The following is a 12,271-nucleotide window of genomic DNA, read 5'->3' on the forward strand; positions in this document are numbered from 1 at the left end:
TGGATGTGATCCCAGCATCACCTGAAACAGGATGGTGGCCCCTGGCGGTCATCTCAGGTAGAGGTGGGAGGATCAGAAGTCAGGGTCACCCTTGGCTACACTGAGAATTGGAAGGCCCAGAAAGTTAGCGTGAGGTGACAAGGACTGGGGTCAGGCTGGGACAGGGAGGAACACTGTCATCACTGTGAGCAGGAGAAAGTGCAGGAACCCTCACAAGCTCCAGACTGCGTCTGGCCTAGCCTCATAGCAGCAACCAGAATGGCTTCATGCAGGAGGGGGAAGTTTCTACGCTGGAATCCAAGGAAGGTGCTACGAGAACAGATGATGGGAGAGAGTGCTCCAGGCAATGCCACCAACGGGGAGCAGAGGATACATCTGGGGGGCTGAGTTTGTGGTAGGGCCCTGGGCTCCCCGTATCACACATATACCAAAGTTATTTTATTTTGAGAGATAGGAGGCTAGAGAGTCAGATCCGGTGTTAAGAATACTGGCTGCTCTACCAAAGGACCCAGGTTCAATTCCCAGACCCCATGTGATTATAACGGTCTGTCGCTCAGACATACATGTAAGCAAAACGCCATGTATGTTGAGAGGTTGAGAGAGGGGGGGGAGACTGGTTTTTTTTTTTTCTTGCTTTCATGAGGAACTGAAATTAAGTTTGGTGGGGCTGCAGAAAGAAGCTACGTAAACAAAGACAGGGAGGGAGATGAGGCAGGGACCAGTTATGTGGTTTATGCAGCCCTGGGGCCCAATGGTCAAAGAGGGCTTCCTGTAGGAGGCAGCATTTAATTTGAAAGGTAAAATGTCAGGCGAAGGGGTGTGGCTGTTAAGCCTGGTACAGGGCAGAGAAAGGTCAACGCAGAGGACCAGAAGTGGAAGGAAACATGTGGTCCTAGAGGAACTGAAAAAGGACCAGGATGCCAAAAATCAGAAGCAATAAGGACTGTGATTAGACTCAGGTAGGGCCAGATCTTCTCTGTTTTTTGGTTTTGTTTTATTTTGTTGGGGGTGGGGGTGGAGGGTAGTTCCAAGCCAGGGTTTCTCTGTGAAGCCCTGGCTGTCATGGAACTCAGGCTGGCCTGGAACTCTGAGATCCATTTGCCTTCCTCTGCCTCCCCAAGAGCTGAGATTAAAGGTGTGGGCCACCACCATTCCCTTTGGGTCTTCCTGTGATAGCTCTGTGAAGTCCCAGGTGGCCTGGCCAGAGGGCATAGGCCACTTGTTTGCTCCAAGTCACCCAGCTCAGGGACTACAGAAAGCTCCTTGCCTTTCCAACAGTAAGGCTTATGGCTGCTGTGGATGATCCTGCTAGGTCACAGCTCCGCCACTGGGCTACAGCCACATAACCAACCATCTGAGGGCGCTTTGGTTTTGAGACGATGGCTCACTGTGTAGCCCTGACTGGTGAGGAACTCACAGAGATCCACTTGCCTCTGCCTCCTGAGTGCTGGGTTTAATGCACATGCCACCACACCCAGCTGCTGCTGCTGCTGCTTTCTTCTTCTTCTTCTTCTTCTTCTTCTTCTTCTTCTTCTTCTTCTTCTTCTTCTTCTTCTTCTTCTTCTTCTTCTTCTTCCTCTTCTCTCTCTCTCTCTCTCTCTCTTTCTCTCTCTTGCACTTTCTTAAGTAGTAATTGATGGGGGAGGGCTCAGCCCATTGTGGATGGGGCCACCTGTGGGCTGGTGGTCCTTGGTTCCATAAGAGAGCAGGTTGAGCAAGCCATGAGGAGCAAGCCAGTAAGCAGCACCCCTCCATGACTTCTGCACCAGCTCTTGCCTCCAGGTTCCTGCCCTGCTTGAGTCGTGGCCCTCAATGTTTTGGGGAATAAGCTTTGTTAGACGGAACTGTGAAACAAACCCTTTCCTCCTCAAGCTGCTTTACTGTTTCATCACAGCAACAGTAACCCTAAGGAAGACACTTAGTAACTTGCCAACAACCGGCATGGGGGAGGGGCTCACCGTCATCATGTCGTCACACTTCATGTCAGGCTCGTCCTCATCTTCGCTCTTGTTGTAGAACTTGCGGAAGAAGTTGAAGGCCACCACCGTATACAAGTAGACCACTACAGCCAGGAGCCCTACTGTCATCACCAGCTGGGGACAGGTGGGCACTCGTCAGCACTACGCTCCTTCTACACAGGGGCCTCAATCCCCTCTGGATTCTGGAGCCTTTTCCACGCTCCAGCTGCTTGGCTCTCCCTCTCCCAGAATGCTCTAGGCCTATTGTGGTAGGGCACACCTTTAATCCCAACAGTCGGGAGGCAGAGGCAGGTAGATCTCTGTGAGTCCGAGGCCAGCCTGGTCTAAATAGTGAGTTCCAGGACACTCAGGACTACATAGACTGGAGCATCTGAAATAACCTCCCCACAGAGCACAAGAACAAACCAAAGAATGCTCTAACCGTGGCTCAGACCTTTTCGAATTACCATGCCTCTGCCCCTCGGCAAGCCCCTCCCCTCCCAGGGAGGCCCACCACTCCAAGATGCCTCTTTGCCCCACCCCTCAAAGATGACTCCGCCCTCACTTCCTTGTTCCCACAAACACAGCCATCACGCCCACTTCCCCAGGATCTCTTGATCACCACCCCTCTCCTCTGCCACTCCCAGGTCTCCACGCAGGTCCCTGCCAGGTCCTCTCCATACCTGCTTTCCGTTGTGAGTGACGGATGAAAGGATGGTGCGCAGCGTCTTGACTCCCATGGCGATATCCAAGAGGTGGGCAGCGAAGAAGAAGTTATTGTAGTGGCCCAGGAGGGACATCACCATGTACCAGCCCAGATACAGGAAAGACTGAGTATAAAATGGTCAGGGTCAGGAAACGTGGAATGACGTCTCAGAGCAAGGGCAGGTGCACTCTCTGCCTAGGGGAGTATCTATCTGCTCCAGAGCAGGAGGGGGCCAGGGAGCAGGTCAGCTACGGAAGACCCACAAAGATGGCAAGGATGTTCTGAGGAGAGGGGATTCGGGGCTTAGGAATCTTTCTGGGGTCCAGGAGTCCTGGGCACATTCCTACTCTAGGGGCTTTGCATGAGCTGTTCCCTCATTCAGACTGCTGCAACCCTCTCCTTCCACAGCCCCCCTCACGTTGTCTGTGAAGATGACTCCAAACTTCCAGATCTGGTATTTGACATCGATGGACATGATCCTGTGGGGACAGGAAGGGAGACAGGCAAATGCCTGGGTGTCAAGGCACTAGCCGTGTCCCCTGGCCTGCCTCTGGCAGAGGTGGCCCTCTCACCATGTCAGCAGGCCTGGTGGAGGGTCAGGTTTGCGCTCATTGTGGGCTGTGATCTCCAGAGAGGCCAGATCCATGCCCAGCAGCTCTGCAATCCGCTCCCGCCCGAAGATGTCCCCGTGTTTGTCCAGAACCTGCAGGAGAGAGTGCCAGGCTGGAGTCGGGGGAAGGAGACATTGCCTGTATAGGGTTTCTAGGGACACACAATTCTACATAAGAAATAGAGGGGGCATTTTGCCTGATTTCTTCAGATAAGGTCTAACATCTGGCAGATGCGGTTACCAAATTAATGAGGAGACTATTGTTTGGAGAGGCAGAATGAGGCTGTGTAACTGGGCCCCCTGTCCTCTACAGCAACTTGGTGCTCCTCTCCGTTCACTTACCATTCCAGCCCCACTGGCCTCCTGGTCACTCTGAGGGCCACTCCAACAGAACAGCAACCTTTCCTGGCCAGCACGCACACTTTCCTGCACTTCCACACTGATACTCAGAGTTTTTATGCTTTTTTTTTTTTTTTTGAACCTGGATTCACTCTATAGACCGAGTTAGCCTCAGATTCATTGAGATCTATTGTTATCTGCCTTCCAAGTGCTGGGATAAAAGCCACAACGCCACAACACCTGGCCATTTAGTTATTTTAATGGTTTACATATGTGTCGCTCTGTGTGTGCAGTGCCCATAGAGGCTGTAAGAGGGCATCTCATACATCAGAGCTGGGGTTACAGGTGGTTGTGAGCCACCATGTGGGTGCTCTGGAAAGAGCAGCCAGCGCTCTTAACCGCTGGGCCATTACGGCAGCCTTTGTTACATTTCAAAGATGTATTGCCAAGTTCTCGTTTGGGTTTCCTTCCTTCAAGATTTATTATTTATTTAGTTACATGTGTGCTTGCCTGTGTGCTTGTATGCACCAGGGGTCGGTGCCCATCACATCCAGAAAGCGTATAAGAGCCCCTGGATCTGGGTTCTGGAAGAGCAGAAAGCCCTCTTGACTACTAAGCCATGTAGGGACAGTTTTGGAGCTTTGATTTCTTTTAAAAACACAGAAATATTATGGGAACGTGTTTTTGTGTTAATCCCAGGTGTGGGGCTGCTTCAGACTGTCCAGGGCGGCTGACTATGATTTACCTCGTGCTCTAGCAGAGGCGTGATTTTGCCAGCTGCAGAGAGTTTCTACGATTGTGTGACTTTTCAGAGGGTGTATAAATGCTAGGGCCCCCAGGAGGTGTGCTGCTGGTTGGTTACTGTTTGTTAAGTAGTTAGGTCCAAAGAAGAAAGAAGAAGAAGAAATCAGATATCCTGACAGTGAAGGTCAAACTCGCCCCAAGGAACTTGATGCCTCTTATCAGCAGGAAGTAGTCTAGCGATATCATTGCGCCTCCCCCCCCCCCCCGCTCTCCTTTTCCCCCTCCTATCTGTTGTTAGGGGGTTGAAAGGGTAGAGAAGGGTGGAAGAAAAAAGAACCCACAAAGCAACTAAAGTCCAGCTACAAAGCCATCTCTCCATCCATCCATCCATCCACCTACCCATCCATCCATCCACCCACCCACTCACCCATCCATCCATTCATCCATCCACCCACCCATCCATCCGTCCATCCACCTATCTACCCACTCATCCATTCACCCACACACCCACCCACCCATCCATCCATCCATCCACCCACCCATCCATCCATCCACCCACCCATCCATCCATCCATCCACCCACCCACTCACCCATCCATCCATTCATCCATCCACCCACCCATCCATCCATCCACCCACCCATCCATCATCCATCCACCAATCCATCCACCCACCCACTCACTCTACCAACCAAGCAATATCTTCAGATCCTGTAAGAGACATTTAGAGACAGGTTTGCTCTGTGTAGACCTGGCTGGCCTGGAGTTCACACTGTAAACCAGGCTGACCCCGAACTCTGATATCTGCCTGCCTCTGCCCCCCAAGTGCTGGGATAAAAGGCACGCACCACCACGCTTGACTAAGATACAGTTCTTAACTGCCCTTACCACATCACCGCTCATCTCCTCTCACATACGCCTACAGACTGAGTCCTTACCCTGGGCCCTTTACAGGCATCTCTTTTAAGAAGAAACTATGATCACTGTGCCCACGTTCCCCAGGGGAAACTCTTCCGAGGAACACTGCCCCTCGCTCAGGGTCCCATACAAAATAAACACTTGGCAAGGCCAGGGGTGGTCTACTGGCAGCAGGGGACTCAGCCTAGGAGCCCTCCCCTCCACACTCGGTCCTCTCACCTTCCGCTTGACAAACTTGTCCCAGTAGTTGCTGGGGAAAGACCTGTCAAGAGAGAAGTGTGGGGAGGTTAGGGCGCTGTGGTTGTTTGAATGAGGCTGACACCGAGGCTCATGTATTTGCATGCTCAGTCCTGGAGCTGTCAGGGAAGGATTAAGAGGTATAGCCTTATCAGAGGAGGTGCCACACTTTGAGGTTTCCAGAGCCCACACCAGGCTTAGTCTTTCTCTGTCTCTGTCTGTCTGTCTGTCTCTACCCCCCCTTCCTAGGGATCAAGATGCAGCTCTCAGCTACTTCTCCAATATCATGCCTGTCTGTGTGCCGCCATGCTCCCCACCATGATAACAAACTAATCCTCTGAAACTGTAAGCAGACCCTTAATTAAATGCTTTCTTTTATAAGAACTGCTGTGATGGCGTCTCATCACAGCGACAGAACGGTGACTAAGACATGTGGGAAGGATCAGAGGCCAGGGGCCAGGCCAGTACAGGATCACTTTAACCCCTGCACTCAAATTATCCTCCTGCCTTGAGCTCACAGGTGCTGAAATGCTAGCGTGATCGATCACACCTGGCTCTAGACTCCATTTAACACTAAAAAAAAAAAAAATCACTTATTATTTCAAGTGCAAGGATGTTTTGCCTGCACTGTGTTGGAGGCCAGAAAAGGGGGTGGTGGTTTCAGATCTTTTGCAACTGGTGTTACAGGATGTTTGTGAGCCCCTACCTCACATATAGGTGTTGAGGATCAAACCCAAGTCCTCTGAAAGAGAACTCAGTGCTCTTAACTGGTGAGCTGTCTCTCTAGCCCTCTCCACACTACTTTTTGGGACAGGGTCTCTGGTTGAACCTCGAGGTTACCAATTGGTTAGACTAGTTGGTCAGTGTGGTGGTTTGAATATGCTTGGCTCAGGGAGTGGCACTATTAGGAGGTGTGGCCTTGTTGGAGTGGGTGTGGCTTTGTTGGAGGGAGTGCATCATTTTTGGGGTGGGCTTTAAGACCCTCATCCTAGCTGCCCAGAAGTCAGCCTTCTGTTTGCTTTTAGAACAAGATGTAGAACTCAGTTCCTCCAGCACCATGCCTGCCTGAACACTGCCAGGCTCCCACCTCGATGATGATGGACTGAACCTCTGAACCTGTAAGCCATCCCTGATTAAATGCTGTCCTTTCAAGAGTTGCCTTGGTCATGGTGTCTGTTCACAGCAGTGGAGACCCTAACTGTGGATAGTCAGAAGGCCCCATGGATCCTTCTACCTTTGCCTCCTAGTCTGGGACTCCATGCACCTAGCAGCTACACCCAGATTTTTATTTTTTGCTGAGGGTCTGTATCAGGTCCTCACGGTAGGCAGGAAGTAGTTTACTCATGGAGTTGTCACACTAATCCCACACCCCAAGGAACTTGAATGTGTCCACTGGATGGGGATGATGACCAGGCTTAGAGAGAACAAGCCCAGCCACAGCCACAAGAGCCTTGCTCTTTGGAAGTCCATGCCTGGACTGGAGCGGACACCTAGCCCTGCCCCCTCTGCCACCCTGAGCTGGGCACTTACGGTGTGTTGAGCACCAGGCGATCCCACTGTCCCTTCACATCATCATCCTCTGGCTGCTCTGTAATGTAGAGACCATCGAACTCCAGCTTCCGGGCCAGCTCCTTCTCCCTCTTAAAGATCACAAGGGGCACCTAGGGATTGGGGGGAAACAGGGGTGAGGGATGACATTAGTTATGTGGGGAGAGAGACTGTGGTCTTTGCAGAAGCCATGGGACCTGCCTGTAGCTGGTGAATGACACCAGAGGAGCTGTCTCAGCCTGCAGGGTAGAAAGATAGAGGTGCTGGTAGAGGGTCGGGGTGGCTGGGGAGGTGCAGGCAGACGGTGGCAGGGGGGTGTGGAGGTGCAGGCAAAGGTGGGAGGCACTATTAGGAAAAGGGCCAGCCGAGGGCACCCCAGTTTTCTGCTGCAGGTGGGGCTCCAGAGGAGGGTGTCAAGTTGGTTCATAAGGTACAGAAGACAGAGGCAGGTGGAAGCCATGGAAGGAAGGGTAAGCTGCAGACATGGCATGCAGAACTATAAACCGAAGAGCTGTGTTAACTCAGAAAAAGCCACAAGATGTACACAAACTTCCAGACCCAACAGATGCCTAAGACACGCCTTGGGGGCCATGACAAACCCTGGGCATATCTGATATATATATCAGAACCCACTCCCCTGTCACATCTGAGACCCCAGAGACAGCCCAGGCAAGAGACAGATCTTTTATTTAGACCAGGCTGGCCTGGAACTTGCAGAGATCTGCCTGGCTCTGCCTCTTGAGTGCTGAGACTGAAGGTGTGTGCCACCATGCCAGCCTTGTCCTCTTTGTTTTATTTATTTATTTATTTATTTTTTGGTTCTTTTTTTCGGAGCTGGGGACCAAACCCAGGGCCTTGTGCTTCCTAGGTAAGTGCTCTACCACTGAGCTAAATCCCCAGCCCCGTTTTATTTTATTTTTAAATATAACCTAGGAGTCCAATTAGTGTTTTTCATGGGCAAATGGATGTGGGCCAGCTACCCCAGACCACGCTCCTGAAGAAATGTGTTTTCCCATCAATTGTCAACAGCTACCTAACTAGGGGTGAGGGCTTGTATGTCAGTATCCCTCTTGTTTTGGAGACAGGATCTACCTCTGTAGCCCAGGCTAGCCCAGAACTCAATATCCTCCTGCTCCCTGGAATTACAGAGTGCCCTGGTATGGGCCCAGCTTCTCAGAGATCTTTTTATACTAAAAAAAAAAAAAGTCAAGGGGTTGGGGATTTAGCTCAGCGGTAGAGTGCTTGCCTAGCGAGCGCAAGGCCCTGGGTTCGGTCCCCAGCTCCAAAAAAAAAAAAAAAAAGAAGAAGAAGAAGAAGAAGAAGAAGAAGAAGAAGAAGAAGAAGAAGAAGAAGAAGAAGAAGAAGAAAATTTTAAAAAAAGTCTTTTTAAGTGTGTATATATGTGTCTGTGTGAATGCATGCATGCTATTATGTGTATGTAGGTGACCATAGAGGTCAGAGTAACACATCAGACCCCCCAAACCCCTGCAGCTGAAGTCAGCCATTTGTGAGCCATTCTGCATGGGTGCTGGGAACTGAACCCTGGTCCTCTGCAAAAGGAGCACATGTTCTAAATAACGGAGCCCCTTTGCAGAGATTTTTTTGGTTCTTTTTTTCGGAGCTGGGGACCGAACCCAGGGCCTTGCGCTTCCTAGGTAAGCGCTCTACCACTGAGCTAAATCCCCAGCCCCTGCAGAGATCTTTTAAAGAGAGATTTTTTTTATTAGTTTAAATTATGTGTATGTCTGTGTGCATGTGCACATGGGTGCAGTACTTTTAGAGGCCAGAAGAGGGCATAAGATCCCCTGGAGCTGAAATTACAGGCTGCATGAGCAGCCTGACGTGGGTGCTAGGAACTGAACTCTGGTCCTCTGCAAGAGCAGAGGCTTAGCCTGCCCACTGGGGTCTGCATTAGCTCCCTTTGCAAAAGCATCCTTGTTGGTTGGCACCTTTGCCAGGATCCTATTGGTTGCTCTATTGGCTACTAATTATACCCAAGCTAAAGCCTCCTATCCCAACCACTGTCCTAGGTTCTCCTTGCAAGCATCCTCCATAGCCCCAGGGCTACAGTCACAGGTCATGTCCCACCTTGAGACAGTTGTAGCCAATGATGCAGAGAAAGGCCACCAGGGTATGCAGCAGGCTCAAGCACCTCAGGGCAGGTTCCATGTAGCCGGTGCTCTCCTCCAGGAAGTAGTACACCATGTTCTCATCTTCATCACCCTCTACCTCCTCGCTGGCTCTGGAGCCCCAGCCAGAGCCATCACCAGACCCTGCCCCTGACATGTCCCCAGCTCCGGAACCTTCTATGTCATCCTCCCCTGGCGGAGAGTCTGAAACCTGAAATGAGGTCAAAGGCAAATCAGAAAGGGGACCTGGTGGCACCTGGCCTGTTATTCCAGAACTCACAAGCAGGGAGCATTTATATGACTTTCTTTTGTTTTCTCGCCCTCCTTCCTTGCTTCTCCCTTTTGAGACTGGGTCTCACTATGTAGCCCTGGCAGACCTGGAACACACTGTGTAGTCCAGGCTAGACCTAAACTCAGGGAGATCCGTCTGTCTCTGTTTTCTTTCTTTTTTTTTTTTTTTAAGATTTATTCATTTATTATATATAAGTACACTGTAGCTGTCCTCAGAGACACCAGAAGAGGGCATCAGATCCCATTACAGATGGATGTGAGCCACCATGTGGTTGCTGGGAATTGAACTCAGGACCTCTGGAAGAGTAGTCGGGTGCTCTTAACCACTGAGCCATCTCTCCAGCCCCTGTTTCTGTTTTTTGAGTGCTGGGATTAAAGGTGTTCATCACCATCCCCATCAGCATTTCTTTCAACATAGTATCCCCCCCCCCCCCGGAGCTGAGGACCGAACCCAGGGCCCTGCGCTTGCTAGGCAAGCGCTCTACCACTGAGCTAAATCCCCAACCCCTCAACATAGTATCTTGATAGCATAGGCTTGCCTGAGATTTGCTATGTAGCCCAGGCTGGCCTCAAACTAGGTGCTCTTCTGTGACAGCTTCCCAAGTACTGAGGCTACGAATATGTGCTACCACCACACCAGGCCTCGAGGGAACTGTTGCACATTTTATTATTTATTTATTTATTTATTTATTTATTTATTATTTATTTATTTATTTATTTATTTATTTATTTATGTGTGGGGCTCATGCGGCCCACACTGACCTCAAACTCTGTGTAGCCAAGAATGACCTTGAGCTCTTGATCCTCTTGTATCCATCTCACTGCTTGAGATAAAGCCTGACTGTGTCATAGGCCTGAGACCCCTGTGCCTCTGCCTTCCAAGTGTTGGGATTCAGGGTGTACTACCGTCCCTGACCCTGCTTCCCTCTTTTTAAGTTTCAGAAGTCTCAGACGTAAATGTTATTTTGATCCCATTTTGAGGATCAGGAGACAGAGGCAGAGAGGGAGAAAGCCTTTGCTCACCGCCATCTGTCTCTAGCCAGCCTCTGCGTTGTTATCTAAGCCCCTGGCAAGAACATGAACCCCACTCTAGCTTCAGGAGGTTCGGCTCCTCGCCCCCTCTCTCTGTTCTGGGAACTACCCACTTTCTCCTCCACGTACCTCTCCCTAGCTGCTCTGAAATGGCCGCATCCCTGGGTGCTCTGAGGGGACTGGCAGGTGCCAAAGCTGGCAGAGGAACCAGCTCTGTGCCTTGCACTAACTCTCGAATGTGCTCAGACACCTGTCCCACATGGGCTCAGCCACTTCCACTCGGCTCCACAGGGCCCCCAAGTCAGCACCAGCCGTCTAGGCTGAACTCCCCTAAGAAGGCTGAGTCTGGAACGCCATTCCCTCCCTGAAGGGCCTAAGCCACCTGAGTTGTGCTGAGCCTCCCACCTCATAGCTGGATGAGATCTGCCCCCCTGCCCTCCTCCCCACCCCCTGCACCCCCTGCCCCATGGCCTGTTGCCATGGGATAGATCCTCCCACCACCCTGGGCCCTGTTGCCACAGGATAGACACCTTATAAAACAATAAGATAAAGTTGATGGCAAATGCCAGGAAGAGGGCCAGGAATCGCAGCGTGTAGAAGTTCCTCGACAAGTAGTTCTAGAAGGAGAGAGAAGAGAGATCACAGCGCGGCCTCATCTCTGGCCGAATCTCGCTATTTAGCAACATGATCCTCAAATAGCTCCCCACAACCTCCTACTCGTGGAGTGCTTGCTGGAAACCAAGGCTTCGGCTGAGAATTTCATATGCATGGACATGCTTGGCTCTCAGTCCAGCCCTAGGTAAGGGTAAGGGCTGCTGCTGTGTCTGCCCTTTACAAGAGAAGAAACTGAGGCTCAGAGAGGTGTTGTTCTTCCTCAAGGCCACAGAGCCAAGGATCTGCAAACGGGTCATTTGAGAGGAGGGATCCTCTAGATGGAATCCGAACCCTCACGGCAGGCAAGCTTTCTGCCACAGAGCCACACTCCAATCCCATACCTGGGATTTGAGTCCAGGTAGACTGGAGTCCATATTCCCACCATGCTACACCATCTGCTATACCGGGAGCAGGGGTAGACTTCTTTGCCTCCCCATATCTCCTCTCCCTGTTCCTCCCACAATTCCTCTGAACCACCTTCCATTCAACCCGTCTCCCTCCGCCCCAACTCTAGTCAGGACTGGCCCGGGGAAAGAGGCAGGATGCTGTCTCCCAGACACCCTCCGTGAGGAGATGGGTTCAGACCTCCCAGCTGTGCCTGGGGACAGCTCTGCCCCCTCTTAGAGAGTTCCTCTGTGAGACGAGCTCGTGGAGAGGTGGCTCTCACAAGAGAAGAAAGCTCAAGTGTGCCCCTGCAGGGTCCTCACCAAGAATTTCACCCTCTGCACTTCCAGTTCACCCCAGAATTCTTCCAGGCCTGCACCTCCAGCTTCCTCCTTCTTTGGAGGGGGTGGAGGAGGTGCCTTCTTGGGGGGCTCCGGAGGCGGCTCAGGGACTTCCTTCTCTCCATTCTCGGTACTGTAGGGCACAGACAAGGCTTGAACAATTCATTCATTCATTCATTCATTCATTCATTCATTCATAGTCACTCATTTGTGGGCCATCCCACACCAGGCCAGGTCTAGATGGTACTCAGGATGATGAGACAACCATGGACCTTGGCCACACAAACTCTGTTAAACAGAGGTGAGTAGTGTGGGTGAGGGCAGGGCTCAGTGGTAGAGCACTTGTCTAGCATGAGCATCTGCCCTGGGTCTTATCCCCAG

General features: G+C 51.3%; 1 protein-coding gene across 3 annotated transcripts in view; it reads right to left on the reverse strand.

Moving 5' to 3' along the window:
- The window catches only part of Ryr1 (ryanodine receptor 1), a 132,380-nt gene that overhangs the window by 3,316 nt on the left and 116,793 nt on the right, over nucleotides 1-12,271 (reverse strand). For all 3 annotated transcript variants that reach the window (XM_087570298.1, XM_087570240.1, NM_001419537.1), the window contains 9 exon segments: nucleotides 11,873-12,023; nucleotides 11,042-11,128; nucleotides 9,148-9,399; nucleotides 7,042-7,172; nucleotides 5,494-5,536; nucleotides 3,237-3,367; nucleotides 3,083-3,143; nucleotides 2,642-2,788; nucleotides 1,959-2,093 (listed from right to left, as the gene is read on the reverse strand). In XM_087570298.1, the coding sequence (XP_087426424.1) occupies nucleotides 1,959-2,093; nucleotides 2,642-2,788; nucleotides 3,083-3,143; nucleotides 3,237-3,367; nucleotides 5,494-5,536; nucleotides 7,042-7,172; nucleotides 9,148-9,399; nucleotides 11,042-11,128; nucleotides 11,873-12,023 (1,138 nt within the window).

Source organism: Rattus norvegicus, chromosome 1, assembly GCF_021556685.1.
Source record: "Rattus norvegicus strain SHRSP/BbbUtx chromosome 1, alternate assembly SHRSP_T2T, whole genome shotgun sequence".
Taxonomy (NCBI): Eukaryota; Metazoa; Chordata; class Mammalia; order Rodentia; family Muridae; genus Rattus; species Rattus norvegicus.